The sequence below is a fragment of the Zonotrichia albicollis genome, chromosome 17, assembly GCF_047830755.1.
Source record: "Zonotrichia albicollis isolate bZonAlb1 chromosome 17, bZonAlb1.hap1, whole genome shotgun sequence".
NCBI classification, from domain to species: domain Eukaryota; kingdom Metazoa; phylum Chordata; class Aves; order Passeriformes; family Passerellidae; genus Zonotrichia; species Zonotrichia albicollis.
The window spans coordinates 9,335,894-9,356,450 of NC_133835.1; the positions used below are offsets into that span (position 1 = coordinate 9,335,894).

At 55.2% G+C, this 20,557-nt stretch overlaps 1 protein-coding gene across 1 annotated transcript; it reads right to left on the reverse strand.

Annotated features, from left to right (window-relative positions):
* Positions 1-16,357: 16,357 nt before the first annotated feature.
* Positions 16,358-20,224, reverse strand: SOX18 (SRY-box transcription factor 18). The gene is made up of 2 exons (XM_074553551.1): positions 19,587-20,224; positions 16,358-17,947 (listed from the first exon to the last, which is right to left on the reverse strand). Exons 1-2 carry the CDS (start codon positions 19,987-19,989, stop codon positions 17,097-17,099), a joined length of 1,254 nt encoding a protein of 417 aa, XP_074409652.1. The 5' UTR covers positions 19,990-20,224; the 3' UTR covers positions 16,358-17,096.
* Positions 20,225-20,557: the final 333 nt, after the last annotated feature.

Consider the following 20,557-nt stretch of genomic DNA (forward strand, 5'->3'; position numbering starts at 1 on the left):
CCAGCAGTGCTTCTGGGGTGAGCTCCACTTGCTCCTACATCGAGGGTTTTATGGCCATGGTTAATTATTAACCAAAGATCTGAGTTTATGTTCCAGAAGAGGAGGGTTCTACCCCTCCCTTCTTTAAACACAACACCCATAAAATAACCACATGTTCTTGTTTGGCCGCCATAAAAGTGGACTTGAGGGACATTATGATTTTGAAGGGAAACAAGAAAAACCTGTGGTGGGGCAGAGGAGGGAGAAGGAGTTTGGTGAGGAGCTGGCCAGGGATGGGGGTACCATGGCACTCACCCCCATTGAACTTATCCCCATCCAGGAATGGGGACCTCCCTGCTGCAGCCCTGGAGTGGTGCTGGCAGCTCAGACAACGCCAGCTCCCGCTCTGGCTCTGCCACGTTCCACTCCAGGTTGGCTCCTGCACCTCATTCTGCAGGATGATGCACATTTTCCTTATCCACCACTTGGATTTTGCAAAGCCCCATAAAGCCCCAAATCCAGGGCTGCAAAGATCGTTTTCTCACAGGTTTGCATTGGCTTAAATGGCTGGATATTCATTAACAATTAGCGCGCGAGAAAAACAAAGCCCAGAGCAGTCAAGCAGCTACCCCGAAGTTTCTGGGTTGCTGCTTAGTGTGACATTTTGCCAGTGAATGTCTGGAAAAAAAGAAATTAAAAAAAAATATATGAGAACCACAAGAACAAAAGGCAGAAGGGTTGGTAAATATTTGTTCCAGAGAGGAGATATTTTTGTGCTGTCCCTGATCTCAACACCCCTGCCGCGGGCGCTGGCTCCGCGCCGCTCTTCGTCATTGTTACTGGAGGATGAGGCAGGCGAGGGCGCAAAATGGGAAACAATTGTTGAATAATCTGCACGAGGCTCCTCTGCCAAACCCTCCCCGGCCATTTTTCAACCCAAAGATGCTGGAAATGGGGGCAACAGAGAGGAGGAGGGGGCGCTTTGAAGGCAGTGCCTTTGACGGGTGAGATGGGGCTGTGTTGCGCCCAAGCCGTGGTCAACAGCAACAGAGGGGTGGTGGGAGCTCTGGGGGTTTTGGGATGGGAGTTGGGATGCTTTGTTTGCCCCTAACATGTTCCTGCCGCATGGCTGGTGATGCTGATGGCAGTGGATGCTCCCATGGGGATCCCTCACCCAAGGGAATGTGGGGCTGGGGTCTTCATGGTGCCATTCGGATCTTTGCTATCCCTGAGGTGGCTGGGATGGGATGGGATGGGATGGGATGGGATGGGATGCGATGGGATGGGATGGGATGGGATGGCGTGAGTAGGCAGCATGCTCCCATTGCTCCTGCCTCTGCCTGCACATGGGCACAGCCTGACCCACCTCCCAAGGCTGGTGCCAGCTCCCAGCTTCACCAGGCAGTGCATGAAGGACAAAGGGATGCAGGAAAAGCCTCCTTGGTTGCTGGTATTAAAAAGGCAAAGAAAGGGGATTTCAGCCCCCAACGCCTCACCTGTGTCCCTTTGTACAGCCCACACCAGCCCATCAAGGGGATTCTCAAGGGGCCTGCTTGGTACAGTGAAACCTCTTTGGTTGATTGTGGGTGAGATTCAAACTCAGAGAGATGCTTGGAGCAGGTTGTGCTCCTGTGGTGGAGGAGCTGGGCTGCTCTCACAGAGCTGAGGAAGCATTTTGGCTCTGGCTCAGCAGAGGTTGGGGTCTCTCAGGGTGGCTAGAGGTGGGTGCTGCCCTCTTGCTCCTCTCCTGCTCCCCACAGCATCTCAGCCTTCCTCTTCCTGCTTTGGTATGCAGTTTTTTAAGGTGTGGTTAAATCAAATGCTAAAGGGAAAAGCTTTGATCAGGTCTTTTATGAAACACAGTGCTTGAAAGACTCCAAGGTTATGGCTCAGTGCCTCCTGCAAGGAGGAGGAGGAGGAAGATGCCAGAGGGATGCATCCTTCTGGAGCATCCCAGCACTGTCAGATCTGCTGGAGAGGACAAAGAGCAGTTTGGGATGTAAATGCTCTCCTGGATCTGGCCATCATCTCTGGCAAGGACAGAGGCACAGGGCACCAGGAGCTCGGGGTCCCTCCCTGGACTCTGCCAGGTCAGGAGATGCTGGGGGCACAGGGGAAGCTCCTGTGAAGGGATTCAGTGCTTGGGGAGAGGGTGCTTGGGGAATTGCAGGGTCTACAGGATGTCCTTGGACACACAATCTTTTTCCACTTGGAAATCTTGCTCTGGCAGCATCTGGGCATTTGGGATATATGTCTGGGCTTCTGGGATCCACTGTGACCCACAGCCCCTCACATCTCTACCAGCAGCACCCTCAGCTTTGTCATATCCACAGGGCCAACAAACACCACATTCCTTTGATGAGCTGTTGGGTACCACAATCCCCTTCCCTTGGGAAAAGGCCATCCTGTGAGCCTTTCCACTTCCCAAACCAGACGAGGCACAAAAAGCAGTGATGCCCGAGTACTCCCCGGACCAAAGACCCCACAGCTGAGAAGGGGGAAACCCTGCTAGGTGGCAGATTAAAAAATAACCTTTATGGCACCCATAAAAGAAGGTCAGAATTCCAAGAGGTCGCTGGAAAGGTGAAAGTCCCCCCCAAGCCCTGGAGCACCCCTGAGGGCAGCGAATGATTAACCCCATAGTGCAGGGTGTGCTGCTGGGATGCCACGGCCCCTGTGGGGAGAAGGTTCAATCCCTCCAGTAACATTTTCAGGCACACCAAGTTTTCTCTTGGCACCGAAGGACGAGGGATGGAGGAAGCATCTGGCGAGGGCCTGGGCAGCAGGGAGGGAGGGGAGCATTGAATTCCACCCCCCACATCCCCCTTTCACTGGGGGGGGGCAGTTGTTTTATGGCAGGAGGACTGGGGAACCATTTTAGCAGGATCCACGCTGGGACTGCTGGAGGAGTTCCCCGCTGAGGGCTGGATACAAAGAAAAGCTGAATTAACCGAGGGTCATATAAGGCAACAGGATCTGACAGATCCGAGCCAATATATGCTGGCAGCAGCCAGTCCATGGCACTGTGAGAAACACTCCTGCAAATTTAACAAATCCCCATGGTCTAGAAAGTCATGTACAAGAAATTACTAATGAAGGGATCTAGTCATATCTGGATTTCCAGACGTTGGTCATGCTCCCACCGCGTTCTGCAGGCCATATAAGTCCATGGATCTGAATCCCGGGTGCAGGAGCCCGGCAGGGTTGTTACGATCGTCCTGCCCGACCTCCTGCGTCAGACGAGGGCTCCCTCCCGGCCAGGAGGGGACACCGGGCGGTGGCAGCCGGATCCTGCCCCTGTGCCGGGCTGGGGATGGATGCACAGAGAAGCCTGACGGGGAGCAAGGCTTGGGAATGCTGCAGTGCCAGCGGAGGGGCTCCCATCACACTGCGGTGATGCGCTGACACCCAGGTGGCTGCTGGGCAGGAGGGAGCTCCAAACTCAGCCCTGCAGGGATGGGAGGAAACTGCTGACACCACCTCTGACCTGGGCATCACTCTTTAACCCCAGCTCCCTCCAGCCTGGAGCACCCCAAAATTCCCTGTTCTCTAAAGATCCTGCCAGAAACAGATCCCTGCTCCCTAAAGATCCTGCTGGATACCTGTGCAGCTCCGACTCTGTTCCATCCCCTCCGTGGCTCCTACAGCACCAACCCTCCTGCTGCCTTAACCGGGAATGCTTTGGGAGCTCCGGGCCAGCCGTGACCCCGGTGCCGCTGTCACAGGGGCGGGCAGGGGGCCAGCCCCCTCCTCGCCAGCCCCTCGCAGCCGGGTCCTGCCGGGTGGGGGGGACACAAAGCCCCACAGACGTCACCCCGGCATCACGCGGACCGAGTGGCCTTCTCCATCTTGTTAGCACATTGTGTAACACAACATGTGGAGGCACTGGGACCGCACACGCATGCACTCCCCGACAGCCCAACCGGGGGGAAAAGAGGGAGGGGAAAACAAAAAAAAAAAAAGAAGAAAAAAAAAAAGAAAAACCCAAGTCAAAAAAAAAAAAAAAGGAAGCAATTTAAGCTTTGAATCTTTCTCTTTAAAATGTTCTCATGGCTTCATTAGAATTTGCAGCCACAGAGGCTTTGAAGAACATGGTATAAGGAGTGAAACATCTGGAAAAATTAGGATTAATGAAAACATAATTCCCAAGACTAAAGGAAAGATTAATCCTGCGTTACCACTTGTGTGTTCCACAGCTTTTCCCCAGCTCGTAACACTGAACTTATTAAATCGCCCTGAGCTGAGTTTTCCTTTTCTCTCTCCCTCCCCTATGGAGCCCAATGGAAGCAGCTGATGCCAAATGTGAGGATAACCAAGCGTGCTGGCCAGGGCTGGTGTGAGCACACCCAGCCCTGTGCCCAGGTGGGCACCTCCTGCCCAGCACACCTAGGGGGTCTCTGGGTGCTGGGGGGGTCCAGTGGGTTTTGGGGTGCTTTGTTTTGGGCTGGTGGGTGCTGTGCCCCACTGGGGCTGCACCTGCTCCTGCCTGGGCAGGGCGGGCACTGACCAGCTCATGGGATGGGGGTGCTGGGGAATTACAGAGAAATTAATGAGCCCCCCTCCCTGCTGCTTGGCCAGCGTCAGACTGAGGTGCTGGTGTCTCTGGGTGGCATTTCTGTGAGAGCAAGGGCAGCCCTGTTGATGTGCCATGCTGTGCCACGCTGTGCCATGCTGTGCCGTGCTGTGCCACTCTGTGCCATGCTTGCCATGCCACAGCACTCCGTACTGTGCTGTGTCATGTCATACCAAGCTGTGCCACACCATTCCATGCCATTCCATACTGTGCCATGCCATGCTCTAGCACCACCCCTGCTCCAGGACCCAGGCTGTGACCAGGGGATTGGCACACGCCAGCCCTGTGCCAGCTGGCAGTGTCCAGCTTTGCCACCCTGGTGCTGGAGGGTGTTTGGGGGTCACATTGGCTGTGCCAGCCCTGTTCAAGCCCCCTGGACAGAGCTGCCCTGGGCTCTTGGGCAGCTCTGGGGGAAGCTCAGTCGTGCTGAGGGACTCTCTGGTGTGACAGACCCTTGTCCCTGTAAAATCCTGCACCAAATCCTTTGCCACCAGCAAGTACCACCGGTGAGTGCCAGCGCTGGTTTGAGGTCACATCAGAGGTTTGTCCCTGCAGCTTTGTCACCTCAGGCTCTGCTCTGCACAAACGGCCCAGAGTGTGTCCCTCCCCACACCGGGGGGCTGTGGGATCGTGGTGCTTCCTGGGAAGAAGGAAAACAAGGAGAGCTCACTCCGTTATGGCTTCATCCATCCCGCCCTGGGCACAGGGAGGCCGGGCACTGCCAGCTGCACACCTGGGCTGGCTCTGCTGCTCAGCCCCGCAGCGATGCCGGCAGATGTTGGAGCCTGCAGGGATCGGGATGCTCCGGGGGATGGGGACAGAGAGCAGCGCCCGTTCCGCGATCTCTGCTGGGGTCTAGGGGGGCTCTTGCCTTCTGGGTGCTCCCCACGGTGTCAGGATGAGGGAACCAGATGTTTTCTGCATCCCCTCCTTGCCTTCCGCCCCGGGTTATGCCAGGACTGCATCTGGAGGGGCCCAAGGTGTGTTTGACCCATGCACAGGAGAACAGGGCTCATTTGCCCAGGCCTGGCGGAAAAAGGCTGCTGTGCCCCACACACGGAGTGAAGGAGGCGGCAGGGTGCCCAGGCCCCTCCCCGACAAGGGGAGGCTCCCCAGGGGCTCCAGGGGACCCCTCTCTCCCTCCTTCCCACGCTGCTGTCCCGCTCAGCTCCAGCTTGTTTTCCAGAGAGGAAACCGGCAACCTTGCTATTATTTTTTTTTTCGATTTTTTTTTTCTATTTTCCTTTTTCTCGCGGTGTGAGCGGCGGGGCCCAGCTGGGGGCAGCGGTGCCGGTGCCGGCGGGGCGGCGCGGGAGGTGCCCGCAGCCCGCCCGGGGGGGACAGAGCCGGCCGAGCTCGGGGCCGCATTGTGCGAGCGAGGAGGAGATGGATGAAGGTCACATCCTGCCACTCTTCCGATGCCCGGCACCAGGAAAAAGCTGCGCTTTGTAAATATAAAAATAAACAACAAACTCTTCCCCCCATTTACCACCTTCCCCCCGCCCCGAAGAAAACAACAACAGCCCCCGCAGTACCGCAGCCACCTGCTCGGGGAAGTGATTTTTCACATAGGCAGGAAACGGGGGTCTAATTAAATCTGGGGTCAAGAACATAAAGGGAGAACGAAGTTTATTTAGGAGTCCTCGAGGAGGGTGGGAGGGGGATGCCCAGCAGGGCTGTGGTGGAACCATAGGACGGTGTTTTGGTGGGACTGGGGGGGAACCTGGGCGTGTTTTGGCCCCAGGGTGAGTGGCAGGGCATCACTTTCCTCCTGCCAGCGGCTCCAGCGTGCCACAGGGGACAGTGGTGGCAGCTGGGTCCTCACCAGGGCAGGGATGCTCTGGGGGACTCCCCACTCTCCCTGTCCCCCTGCGGGCAGAGAAAGGAGCCCGGGGAGCGTCACGCTCAGACCTACAAGAGTGTCCCCAAGCCTTCAGCGAGATCATATGAGGTTCCTGTTTCACAAGAACGGAGGATGGCATTTCCATTGTGCTCGCCGGGGATGTGTTGCAACGGGGCAGCCGCTTCCATCCTTTGTCCTCCTCCCCGCAGAGGAGGAGTCTCAGCCTCTGCCAGGGTGACCCGTCACACCCTGCTCCCCCCCCCCCCCCCCCAGCCCCAAATTTGGCTGCCCTGGCCTCGGCAGCGCTGCTCGGCGGGTCCCGGCCGCAGGCATCGCCCCTCGCCAGCGCTCTCCGGCTCCGAAGGCGCCTCCTTGCAGTGGGAGGCGCTGGGTGCCCTCGGCCGGGGTCCCCACCAGCTTGGGGACACCCCAGGAGGGTGACACCCACCTCGAGCCGCTCACTCTGGGGTGCTCCCGCTGCCTTCCCTGCCCGCTGCGGGTCTCCTGTTTAATTTTCACCACCAATTAATAAAACGAAGGACTGACCCCACCAAAGCCCAAGTGGGGAGCCCTGGGTGCTGGCAGCAGCCCCAGCTCCCCGGGATGATGGCACCACCCCGGCCCCTCTCCCAGCGGGCAGCTTCCAGCTTTAGGAAGGGCTGCAGAGACCTTTGCCTTCGGGTCGGGTGCTCCCAGCCCGGACCCGCTTTCTATTCCCCAGCTGGGGTGTGCCGAATATAAAGTATCACAGCATTGTTATGAAAAATAATTCAAACCCACCAAAAAGGCCAGCAGCAGATGGAAGGGTGAAATCGGAGCAATCCGGGCTGGCTGTAACCCTTCGTGGGCAGGGAAGGCAGGGCAGGCAGGGGAGCGGCATCCACATCCCAGCCCTGCTGCTGGTTCTGCGGCTGTGGAAGGGAAGGTGATGGGCTGAAAGCGCCCCAGTGCAGGCTGTGGGCAGGACAGGGAATGGCTTCCCATGGGAAAAGGGAGCTCCTGCCTGGGGGCTCATAAACCAGCCAGATTTTTAGACAGGCTTTAGGGATGCTGGGGAGCGCCCTCATCCCCAAATTCCTGCGGAACGATGGGACATCCGACCTGGGCACCCCTCAGCCCGGGCGCTGCCCATCCCCACAGTGCAGCGGGGCCTCAGGTCCCTCCTGTGAGCCCTGCTGGGACGCAGGTGCCACCCACCACCCCTGGGTGCGTGTCCCCTCCCTGCCACCAGCACCCGCCGCCCCGCCGGGCACCAGCGGTGGCGCTGGGGACGAGGACGCGTCCCCGGCCGCGGGCCTCGCTCCAGCTGGGCGCTGTTTTGTAAGGACTCCTGGGCCTCTGCGGCGCAGAGATAAGCCCAAGAATTCGCCGTCGGTTCCAAATATCCCGTCCGCTTCCTCCCGCCGTCCTCGCCGCCGCTCCAGCCCGCTTGTCTCATTTCCGCAGCACCGTGCTGGGGAGCGCTTCCTGTTTTCCCCCCGGCCCCGGGGCGGCGGCGGGGGGCGAGGGGCGCGGGGAGGAAGGGCAGGACAATGGGCGCAGGTCGGACGGGCAGCTGCCCATGGCCCAGGATGGGGTCTCCTCGGTGGCGGATGGCAGGTGGCAGCAGCGGGGATGTGGGTCCTGGGCTGAGCTGAGATTGCGGATGGGGTTTCTTCCCTTTCCTGATTTCTTTTTTTTTTTTTTTTTTTCAAGGGCTTTGCTATAGATCAACCCAAGCTCCCCAGAGAGCATCTTCTCTGTACAGCAGCGGGAGCCCCTGCTGCAGCTGGGCATGAGGACAGGAATGAAGCCGGGTGGAGCACAGCCCTGGGTGGGGGGACCCTGCCCTCTATGGGGCAATGAATAGCTCCCCTGAAAATCACATTTTAGGGTCCCTGCAGTCAAACCACCCACCACAACCCTCTCCTCTGCAGCCACAGCATGGGAGAGCAGCATCCCCACGGGACTGCCACCTCCCAGGAGCTGTGTCACGGGGCAGGAGGTCAGGATGTGGCTACCCCATCCCAAACTGCAGCTTTGAGACAAGAGAGATCCATCTCGGGGCTCTGCTCACTCGGAGCTCAGAAGCCTGCTGCAGGTAGGACTAGCCAGTGGGCAGCCCTGTGTCCCCCTGTTTTTTGGGCTCCTGCCCCTGCTCCTGGGCTGAGTGTGAGTGTTTACTCGGTGCCTTTCTCACCGCTCACAGCGTGGCAGGAGTTATTCAAAGGCAGGCGGAAGCGAGCACAGCAACTGAAACAACAATGAAAAGGAAACAGAGCTCGAAAATTTCTCCGTTCATAAATCAACTGAACTGCAGGTGATCCCTGGGCAGGAGAGAGCTGAGGAAGAGACACGGCTCGGCTCGGCATGGCCAGCAGCCAGGCAGGCTCCGGCTCCCCAGGCAGGGGTGGGGGAGCTGGGTTTTCCCAGGGTGGTCCTGAGTGAGGCTGGGGTCGGTGTCCATGTCCCCGGGGCTGCACATCAGGGACTTTGAGGCAGGTGAGGTGCAAGCATTTCTGGATTTATTTTTATTACATATTTTTATTATGCATCTGGGTGAGAAAGGTGAGGCTCTGCTGGGTGGAGTGGGTTTGTGGGGTCAGCATTGCACGCACACACAAAGGCACACGCCTCCTTTCCAGGCCAGAGGAATGCAAAAAGCCCAGGGATGTGATGGAGTGTGCCACAGCCCATGGCGGCCAGTGGACTGAGGGGATATGGTAATTTTGGTGCTTGAGGCATTGCAGAGCAGCCCTATACTCTTTATTCATCTCCACACATGCCTTTTTGGGTTGAAATTCATCACTTTGGAAGCAGAGAAGCCAAAAAGGTGTGGGTGAGCATGGCTCCAGCCTGTGGCTGTGCCATGGGAGATGTTGGGGTTAACGGGAGACGATCCAGGACTCTCGGCAGCATCAGGCCATGGCTCCTTGCTGGGATCTCATAAAAGCTTTTTCCTCCTTAGGAAATAGAGCTGCTGGATTGGGACAAGCTCCCCAGTGCTGGCAGCATCTCTGCACGGGCAGGGGATGGGCATGGTTGGAAAAAATCTCCCCCTCCTCCTCCAGTTGTGTCCTGCAGCATCTTGCTGCAGGCAGCATAGGGGCCAGTTTGGACAAACCTAGCTGTCCCCTCCTAGCTGTCCCCTTTGCCAGCTCCTGTAAGCTGAGACCCAGTTCTGGGGACACCAAAAGGAACTTATGCTTTTGGGATCAGTGGATGGCCCCAAGGACCAGGCTGGTGGCAGTGGGCTGACCTTACAGCAGAGGAAATGACCCAGTCGTGTTCCCCACAATGGGAAAGCCAGGAGAGATTGCATGTCCCCCTCTGCTGCTATCTGTTCTCCCTCCTGTGAATTCACTGTCATCTTGTCTTTTGGCAGAGCTGGAAAACTGGGAGACCACCGTAAATAAATCCTGTGTCTTTAAGCCGTTTTGTACAGTACAAGAAAATGCACTCGTTGAATTACAGCTTTTTAATCAAATACATGTAACCATGTCACTTAAAGTGCTCGCGAAAAGCAAGGGAAAAAAAAAAACCCAACACAATTGGAAGAGCACGATATTAAAACCAGCTGCCTGCTTACCCCCACCACAGTTAATAGTTTTTGAATGTTCTGAATGAGAGAGAAACCAGAGCCAAGCTCCACTTTCATGTCCATCTTTCTGATCAAGCCCTGCCAGACGGGGGGAGCCAGGCAGCCTGGCACAGAGGCGCGGGATGCGGGAGAGCTGCATCCCTTGTCCTCCCGCTCTGCCCATCCCTTCGGGCTTTCTGCTGTGGTGATGAGATGTGAGAGCCCTTCCTGCAGGCAAAGCAGCTCTGCCTGGCTGGGACCCAGCCTGGAGATGAGAGCACAGGTTGCCCAAGCCATGCAGAGGTGAGGGATGCTGCTCTGGGACATCTCCACTATCTTGTGTGTCCCCTTCTGACCAAATTTAACACAATGCTACCTCTCGATGCTTATTCCTGCAAGCTGGCATCACCGCTTGTCCCCGAGGCACTGCTCTACCCACAGCATCCCTTCCTCTGAGCATGCCATAGTGTCACATCCCCGTGCCCCATTCCCTTGGGACACACATGCCAGGACCTCCTCAACGCCTGCCTCCGGCCTCGCTGGCCACCGACCCCCCGCCCGGCGCAGCCTGCCAACCACCCGAGCTGTGCAGTTCCCCCGCAACGTGGACCAATGCTCATTAAGCATGAGGCAGAGACCACCAAATATGTCAAAACACACTTAAAATTTATTGTTTCATACCATACGTTTGAGTCTCTTGAACGCCGGCCAGTGTTTCTCCCTCTCCGCGATGGGGCCTATCTGCTGTCACCGACGCTTTGCGTATATGTATAGCCCGCTCGCTTGCTGGCTTTTCTTTCCCTCCCCCTTCTTTCTTTAAATGCAAAATACAAACAATTGATGGAAAATGTACATTTGTTCCATATGGGACGGTCGGAGCGTGGAGAGGAGCCAGCAGAGGCATTTTTAGGCAGACTCCTCTCTCCAGCGGATGGCTGGATGGCTTCCCAGAACGGCCCCGCGCGGCCTGGCCTGACTCTCCTGACGAGCTTCAGACGCTCTGTGACGCTCCCACGATGGTGGGGGGGACGTGATTCAGTTCCCTGAAGGGATCAACCTCCCTGGGCTGCCGAGCACAGGACGAGGGAGAGACTCCCACCAAAACCGCTGCGATATCCCGGAAGGGTTGAGCTCAGCTGCACGGGAGATGATGGAGAGACTTGTCTTAGAACTTGCGTAGGAAGTTGAGTTAGGCTGGTTGGGTCCTGTTGGCTTAGGCAGGCTCAGTTGGGTTGTGTTGGGTTAGGCAGACTCAGTTGGGTTAGACAGGCTCAGCTGGGTTATGTTGGGTTAGGCAGACTCAGTTGGGTTGTGTTGGGTTAGGCAGGCTCATCTGTGTTGTGTTGGATTGTATTGGGTTACGCTGGGATAGGTTGATTGGGTCCTTGGAATATGTTACATTGGGTTGAGATTGATTAGAGTGGGTTAGTTTGGTTGGGTTGGTTTGGGTTCTTTGTGGTTGGGTTGGCTGAATTGAGTTATGATGGGTTGTGCTGGGCTGGGTTGGGTTTGGCTGTATTGCCTTAGGTGGGTTGGGTTAGGTCGTCCTGTCTGGGTTGTGCTCTGTTGGATTGGATTGGACTAGGTGACCTCTGGAGAACACTCCCAACCTTTCCATGACCCTTTGGCCTCCTGGCACCTCACAGCATTGCTGAATCACCTCAGAAGAGACGCACAAAGTGGTTCTGACAGATATTGTTGGGCTCAGAGCCAGTGAAGAGAAGAAGCCCCCAAAGGCCCTCATGGCTCACACAATGAGACCCAAACCTACCTCCTTCACAGGGACCTGTCCTCCTCATGGGACCTCAGCATCGTGCTGGGTGAGCAGATGTTGGTGTGGGGCAGGGGACTGAGGGTCCAGGGGCCTGTGGTGGCCCTAAGGCACTGGAAGGGATGTGAGGGCTGGTGGGGGCAATGTTGTGAGCTAGGGGGAGACAACCAAGCTCCACAAGGGATGCAGAGGATGAGCTTCACAGCAATAAAAGTGCTGAAGGGTTTCAGGCTGCACAGATTTCCCAGGGCACATTAAGAACTCCTTGCTGGCTTATTTTCTTTTCTTTTGCAAAACCTGTAATATTTATGACATCCCAGCTCCTGTTCCCTGCAGGCAGCTGCCCTCCCCTGCCTGCAGAGAATTCCTGCTGCTGGAAGTAGAGCTGGGGCGGGCACCCAGCCTCACCCAAGTGTTCCTGCTGCCCGGCAGCTCTGGGCACGGCGCAGAGGAAACGGGGCCTTTCCTGTCTGCAAGGAGCACTGAGATTTCCAAACATTTCCTTTCCCAAACTGAGCTGCAAAGAAGAAAGTTGGGGAAGGCTTGGGAACTTAGCTTCTGCTTGACCAGGAAAGGTTGTTCTGGGAACATCTGAAATCTTTCTTTGCATTTCAACCTTTTCCCTTTGCTTAACCTCCCACCTCAGAATGCTGTTACCTCTCCAAAGGTTTTGCCTCCCATCTAAAAAAAAATGGAAACTTTTTTTTTTCCAATGCACTTTTTCTCGAGTCAGGAAATGTTTTGGAGCCGTTTCCCACAAACAGGTTTGGTTTTGATAAATCTTTTTTTTTTTTTTCTGGAAGACAGGGGAAAATATAAATCCCATCACTTGGTCTAAAGCAGCTGCCTGGTGCCACAGTGAGGAACCAGCATCGGCAGCATGTTCCTTTTCCTAGAGATGCTGAAGACCCAAAATACAGGGATCAAGAGGCTCTAATTCCCTGTTCATTCCAGCCAGCATGACCTCATCAGGGCTGTTATGTCAACGTTCCCACTCCAACGGTGAGCTCTGGGCTGGGATGGCTGGGGCTGCTCTGGAGCTGCCACTTGCCACCCTGAGCATCCTGTTTGCCCCTGGCTGTGCCACAGCCTCAGCCTTGGGAACAGCGAGCCTGGAGCTGAACGCTGCCGGGCTGGGCTGGCTGGCACATGAGGTTTTAATATTTGGGTGGGTGATGTCATCGAGCACTCCGTAACGCTGTAAAAAATCCAGAACATCTATAAAGCTGATCTGTGAACCTCCAGCAGAACACACACACACACACACGTGCCCACATGGGCAGGAACATGGGCACATGGAGGGATAAATACATGGAGATGCACACACGCACATGGATGCGCCTACATGTGTGCACAGACATATCCACGGAGAGATGCACTCATGGATACACATGGAGGAACACCTGGATGCATGTGCAGGCTCAGACACACAGAGGGACAACAAGAAAGATGCACAAAAAGGAGCAGCACACACGTGCAGAGGTGCTGACACTTGCACACACACACACAATCACCCAGATGCAGGCACACGGATACCCAGGAGTGTGCACACACACACAAAAATGCCTGCACATGTAGATAATGCACACAGGGATGGATGTGAGCATGGATGCATGCAGTGGTGCAGGGACACACGGGTGCTTGCACACCCATTCACACCGATGCTTGCACACGTGCAGGTTTGCACAGGGACGTGTTGCACAGTTGCACACAGATAGAATCCACTGCCCCACTCCCCCAGGGGACACAGAGCAGATGCCACCTGCCCATAAAGCCCAGGTAGGACCTGGCATCGCCTCCCCCTCTCCCTGCATGCTGGGAAAGCCGGCAGGATGGGCTGTCAGGTTTTCCATTTACCTGTCAAGTACCTTCTCCATATTTCTGCCGTAACGACCTGCTAAAAGCCCCTCACTCCTCCTCCCCAGCCCAAAACCATCCGGCCTTGAGCTTTGGAGAGATTAAGTCATAAAAATCGGAAGGGGCTGTGCAGTAACAGCCCCAGCCTGAGCCATAACGGCAGTGAAATCATCCTCAAACTATGTCAGCTCCAGCCATTTCCAGTCCCACGTCACACCTGAGCCATTGGCATGCAGTGAAAGAAAACACTGGGGGATGGTTTCCTGGCCCCAGAGCAGCTGTACGGGGACAGGGGCAGGGGAAAGATAAAAATAATATATATATGTTAAAAATATATAAAAGTAACATATAAAAATATTGAAAAGAAATAAAATATTAAATAAAAAAACCTAAAATAAATTCTAGTGTATAAAAATAATATAGATATAGAACTAATACATAAGATATGAAACAAGATATAAAATTATAAAAATAATATGTAAAATAAGTAGTTAAAAGCCATCAAGGTGCCAGCACCCTTCACAAGGATCCAGCATCTCTCCCAGGTTCAGCTGGATCCTCTGCCCTCCTGATGGAGCTGGATCAGCCCCTGTGCCACCAGTCTCACCAAACCCTGGATTTGGAGGGGGATAAATCCTGTCCTGGCCATGGCTAAATCATGAGGCTGCAGCAGTGACTGTGGAAAGGTGGAGGGTTTTTTTCCCTCTCTCCTTTCCCTTCTCTTTTGTTTCCCTGTGACCTGGGGTAGGGTTGGCCAGCGAGGTGGGGCTTTCACAGTGGCTGTGGCTTCAACGTGGTGTATCCTTGGTGCAGTTATGGACGGGAATGACCACCCATTGCAGCTTTCAGCACCTGCTGAACCCCACAGCAGCATCTGGGACATGAATCACAGCGTGGTTTGAGTTAGAGAGAACCTTAAGGGTCATCGAGTTCTAACCCTCTGCCATGGGCAGGGACACCTTCCACTAGACCAGGCTGCACCAAGCTCAATCCAACCTGGCCTTGGACACTTCCAGGAACGGGGCATCTGCAGCTTCTCCAGGAACATGTGCCATTGCATCACCACCCTCATTCTAATGACTTCTCATATCTAATCTAAATTGACCCTCCTTCAATTGAAAAACCACGGTGAGCTGGCACAGCTGAACCACAGGGACAGAAGGGAATTTCTGCTGCAGAAAAGTGACTTCATGTTTTCTCCACGGTGTGATGGACAGTGGCTCTCCCCGGCACAGCGAGCAGCTGGGTGAGGATCGGCCTGCTCACCGCTGCTTTGAACCGCAGGAAGTGACCGCATCCATGCCTGGAAGGTACCTGGAAGCTGGGAGCTGGAAAATAACTCAGAGCTTTCTTCTTCTCCCCCCCTCCCTCATCTCCTTCCTCCCAGGCTGCTTCGGGGATGGAGCCCATAGCCGGCTGCTTCCTTTCATAGTCATCGGCGGCACAGGATGCTTCTCATTTGGTGTTGTGTTTGTTTGCTGCAGCGCGGGTTCTGGCACCCGCCGGGCGCCCGCCAGCCCTCCCGTGTAGGTAGTGAGGTCATTTTTCCATGTATTCCCCCTTTTTACATACTGTATATGGAAAGACAATGAAGCGCCTTTGTGGCGTTCCATGGGAACGCGTCGCCAGCCCCCGGAGTGGTCCCGTTTATTAGCGCTTCACATTCAACAACAACAAAAAAAAGTGAGTCAGGATTGAGTCCTGTTAACACTAATGTGAATTTAATTTAGGAGAAGCTTGAAAATTAATGTCATTTGTTAAATATCCATTTCCCCTAAAAGGCAATTCTTTGCCAACAACAACAACAAAAAACCTCTTCTTCTATTCAATTTTTAATTTTTTTTTTTTTAAAACAGCCTTTTTTGGCTATATCAGCCTGGTTTAAATCACTCGGCGCTCAAGGAACGGATGCCACCGGGTTTTAAGCAACAGATTGTTGTTCCTCCTTTTCAAATTGAACAAAAAAGCTCCCTGTAAATCATAGAGTGATTCACAGGAGGGGGATGAAGCTCCAGCAAAGCACCAGCAGCTCCGAGCAGGATCCGGCTGGGCATGGTGATGGCTCGGCAAGATCCGCCGCTGCTGGAGCCGGGAAGCAGCCAATGAAGGCCAGGAGGAGGAAAGGCTCCGCTACACGGAGTTTTCTTCCAGCTCCGAGGATTGGAGAGAAAGCATTGCAGCAGCCTGGCTCTATTTTTGGGGGGTTTCATGGGAAAACAGGGTGAGCCATGGGGACCACGCATCGGTGCACTGCCAGCCTGCCAAAACAATGACCACACCAAGGCTCGTTTCGGAGGAGGATATCACATGTTTTATTATATTTTAATCTGAGAACAGCTGCTTTTCCTGCTGGGAGCATCTCAGGGCGGCACGACGCGGTGCTGTGGGGCTGCCGCCAGAATCCCATCCCATCCCATCCCATCCCATCCCATCCCATCCCATCCCATCCCATCCCAAGCCACCGTCCTGTGCTGAGCCGAGCAGAGCCGCGCTCGCGGAGCCCGAGGCGGCTGACGGGGCGGGCGGGCAGCAGCTTGGAAATTAATACATTTGCCAGGTTGTCAAAACATTAATCAACGGATACAAAAATCTGGAAATGGTTGGGACAACATGTATTTGCGGAAAATATGTGTTCACACAACAAGCACACAAGATGGGAACAATTATATGAAGATGTTTTAATAATTAACCAGAATAAAACAGTTTGCTCTCCATACAGTTCTAGACAATAAAAGTGTTTGCAGTCATATTTTTCTTTTGTACAAAATTCCAGTCAGTTGTTCCTCAATATTTACATTAGCATTCCCTTTTCACAAAATATCTCCTTTTTTCCCCCCTTCCTTTTTTTTTTCTTTAAATCCAGCTTTGCTACATAAATGCTTTAGATCTCATGGATATCCCTTGATTTCTTTTTAAAAAGTCTAATAAAAAAAACCCCAAAAGACATTAAATACCATTTTATATATAAAAATGCTTAGTAAAAATATAGTTTTGTTGCCCAATTAAAATATATTGCTGAGAATACAGTAAAAACTGTCCTAAAGCCCACCCCTAATGGGCGCCGACTCTTTAACAGCCCCGGCAAAGTCTTTCTAAAAGCTTTTTCCCCCCTAAAAGTTTGCCTGTCCTTGGGTTAAATACTGGGGACAGGTCACAATTTGGCTCATCCTGGTGTGATTGTTTCAGGCAGGATTTACTGGAATTGACTTGAAAATGCCCCTTGGAGCTGGTGGGAGCTGGAGATGTGCCCTGCCGAGGGCTGGAGCGGGGAGCACGGCGGGGAAAGGCGTCTATCTGTGTTATATAGTTATACGGTATATCAGTGAGTTCAGCATGGTCTGTCTCTAAAAAAAATTTTAAAAAAATCAAAATAAAAAAAGAACAAACAAGAAAGCGATGCATTTAATGAGATACTCTAAATATGATGGAGCTCGTGGTTAAAGGAGGATGGCTTTTTGTTTTTTAGAGGAGAGTCGGGGCTCTCCTGGTGCACGCATTGGATGGTGGGGTCAACCTAACCGGTGATGCAGGGGCTATAGTAAACAGCACTGCTGGCATCGGACAGGGCAGATATCAAACTGCTCTCCTCGCAGGAGATACTTCTAGGAGTCACTTTGGACAGGGAGACATGGTAAGGGAGGCCCGAGGCTTCGGGACGAGTCCTGCTCATGTTCAAATACTGGTCAAACTCATTGCGGTCAACGTCTGTCCAGAGCTCGGTTTGGTTCAAGTGATCCACGCTCTCCATGTGGTGGGCTTCAGGAGGGGGCGACAGCTGGCCCAGGTGGGCGGAAAGCCCATTCTGAGTTCCTGAGCACATCTGGTTGTAGTAAAGGCTGGAGGGATGGGGAGTCCTCATGGCGTCGGCCAAGTGTGAGGGGGTCTGAGTGTAGGGCACGGCCACGTCCCGCCCCATGCACTTCTCCTGGGGAAACTCCATCTGGTGATGGTGGTGGTAGCTGCGAAAGGGCATCATGTTGCAGTCATCCTGCATGTGCGGGGGGAAAAATGCCGGCTCGGTCTGTTCCAAGACATCCAAGGGAGACATCTCAGGAGTTGGCAAGCCATAGTTTTCAATATCCGACCCCATGGAGTGGAGTTCTCTGAAGTGGTTAAGTGGGGGAGGCTGGGGGTGGCCCGGCTGGCTGCCGCCATGGTGACTCATGCTGAAGTTGTCACTGCAAGGCTGGGAAAGGTTATGCAGGAGGATATTGGGTTCCATCCTCTTGATTTTCTTGGCTTGCTTCTTTCTCCTTGGGCGGTATTTGTAGTTGGGGTGATCCTGGAGATGCTGGATTCGCAGGCGCTCTGCCTCTTCCACGAAGGGACGCTTGTCGCTGGCGCTCAGCGCTTTCCATGACTGGCCTGGAAGAGGAAAGAGAAGCTCTGTGAGAGTGGCACAGCCACCTGGCACTGGCCAGGGCACGGGGGCACCCAGGGAGAGGCAGCCCAGGGGTGAAGGGCTCCTGCAGATGGCATGGCACCTGAGCGGGGTCTCACTGCCGGCAGCAGGAAGGGCTGGGGAATGGGTTCCCAAGCCAGGCTGTTCCCTTGTCCCAGAAGGAGAATCCAGCAGTGCCCAGCACCTCAGTGCTGTGGGAGAATGGGGCTGCATGGAATGGGAACCCCTCTGCCAGGGCTGGGGATTCTGCCTCCCACCGCCCCTTGGTACAGATCACAGTCCCTGCTTCCCTGCATCTCGCATCCAGAGCGTGCACCTCTGCAGAGCAAATCACCCATCCCAAAAACTCACAGCACCATATCCTGGATCCCACATCCCCACACCCCGCAGCCCCGTGTCTCTGCATCCTGCTGCTCTGTCTGGCCATATCCTGCTTCCCGTAGTCCCGCATCCTGCAGCTCCATTTACCCATATCCTGCTTCCCGTGTTCCCACATCCCGCATCCTACAGTCGTGCATCCCGCATCCTGCAGCCTGTATTCCCATATCCTGCATCCCTGCAGCTGTGGACCGCTCGGCCCTGCATCTCTGCATCCCTCAGCCTGTTTCCCTGAGATGTTTCCTTGCATCTTGTGTACATGCAGCTCTGTATCTTCACATCCTCACATCCCACAGCCCCATATTCCCACAACATGTAACACCACATTCCACAGCCTGAGTCCTGCATCCAAGAGTCCCATCCAAGAGTCCTGCATCCTTACAGCTCGCATCCCTGCAGCCCTGCATCCTTGCAACCTGCAACTGGTATCCCTTCATCCCGCATCCCTAAAGCTTGTGTTCTGCAGCTCTTTACCCTTGTAGCCCATAGCCCTGCATCCCTCAGGTATCCCACAGCACCCCATCCTTGTACCCTCATATCCTTGCAATCTGCATCCCACAGTCCTGTACCCTTGGAGCCTGGCTAGCAGAGCCCCATATCCTTGCATCCTACAGCCTGCTGCCTTGTATCTGTGCAGTCTGCATCCCACAGCCCTGGACTCTCAGCATACACCCCAAATCGCTGTACTGCTCCATCCCACACTCCCAGCCCTGAATCCCTGTACCTCAGCAGTTCCCATCTCCAGCTCTGTAGCCCTGCATCCCACTGCCCTGGGCTATCAGAGCCAAACCTGCCTATCCTGTACACCCCCAGCCCTGTACCCCAACATTCTGAGCTCGGTACCCCTGCACTCTGCACTCTCGCAGCATCATCCCCAGACCTGTATCTCTGTATTGCTGTATTCCCAGCCCTATACTCCCGCATCCCTGTCTCTCAGCTCAATATCCTCCCCATCCCACAACCCTGTATCCTTACAGCCTGGATCCCCAGCCCCACATCCCCGTGTCCCTGGCTCTGTAAACCCGCATCCCACAGCCCTGTACTCTTGCAGCCCGCATCCCCAGCCCTGTAACGCAGCATCCCCGCATCCCTAACTCCACACTCCCGCATCCCCAGCCCCGTAACGCAGCATCCCCGCAACCCCAGCTCCACACTCCCGCATCCCCAGCCCCGCTCCCCGCATCCCCGCGCCCCCAGCCCTCCTCCCGCTCCGCTCCCGCTCACCCAGCATCTTGCTGAGCACGGCGTTGTGCAGGTCGGGGTTCTGCTGCGCCAGCCGCTTGCGCTCATCCTTCGCCCAGACCATGAAGGCGTTCATGGGCCGGCGGATGCGGGAGTCCTCGGCGGCCTTGCCCTCGGGGCGGCCGGCCGGGGGGCTGTATCCATAGCCCGGCTCGGGGCTGGGGGTGCGGCTGGGGGCCGCGCCGGGGGCCGCTCCGCCGGGGCCGGGGCCGAAGGCGAAGCCGGGCTCGGGGCTGGGCGTGCGGCTGGCGGGGGAGGCGGCTCCCGGGGGGCGCGGGAAGGCGAGCCCGGGCTCAGCGGCCGGCACGGCGGCGGTGACCCATGAACAGTCGCCCCGGGGTTGCGATATCTCCTCTCGGCAGTAGTTAGACTCAGATATATTCATTCCAGCTAGACAGCACTTTGTGTCCGACCCGAGCGGGTGCCGGAGAGAGAATCGGGATTCCTGCCGCGTCCCACCGGGTCCAGCACCGCCGAGCAGCCGCCCGCAGCTCGCTTCCCTCGCCTGCCTTCGGGGGACTCGGGCTCGTCTGCGTTTGTTTTGGTTTCTTTTCTTTTTTTTTTTTTTTTTCCTATCTTTTTTTGGTTTTTTCCCCCCTTTCCCCCCAAAAAAAAACTTTTGGGATGATGCTGGGCTGGAAGGGGCAAAATATAGCCGGGCTGGACCAATCAGCGGGGCGAGGGGAGGAGGAGAGGGAGAGGAGGAGGAGATGAGGGGGAGGAGGAGGAGGAGGAGGGAAGGGGGGCGTCCCCAGGCACCAGCAGGAAGAACCACCCGGGGAGGGCCGAGCTGGGACCGGTGTGGAAGCTTCTGCCCCGTTCCCTTCTGTCCAAGGAGAAGGGTTGTTACATTTTTCTCTCATTCTTTCTAATTTTTAAAAATTTTCTTTAATTTTCTTTCTTTCTTTCTTTCTCTCTTTCTTTCTCTCTTTTTTTCTCTCTTTCTCTCTCTC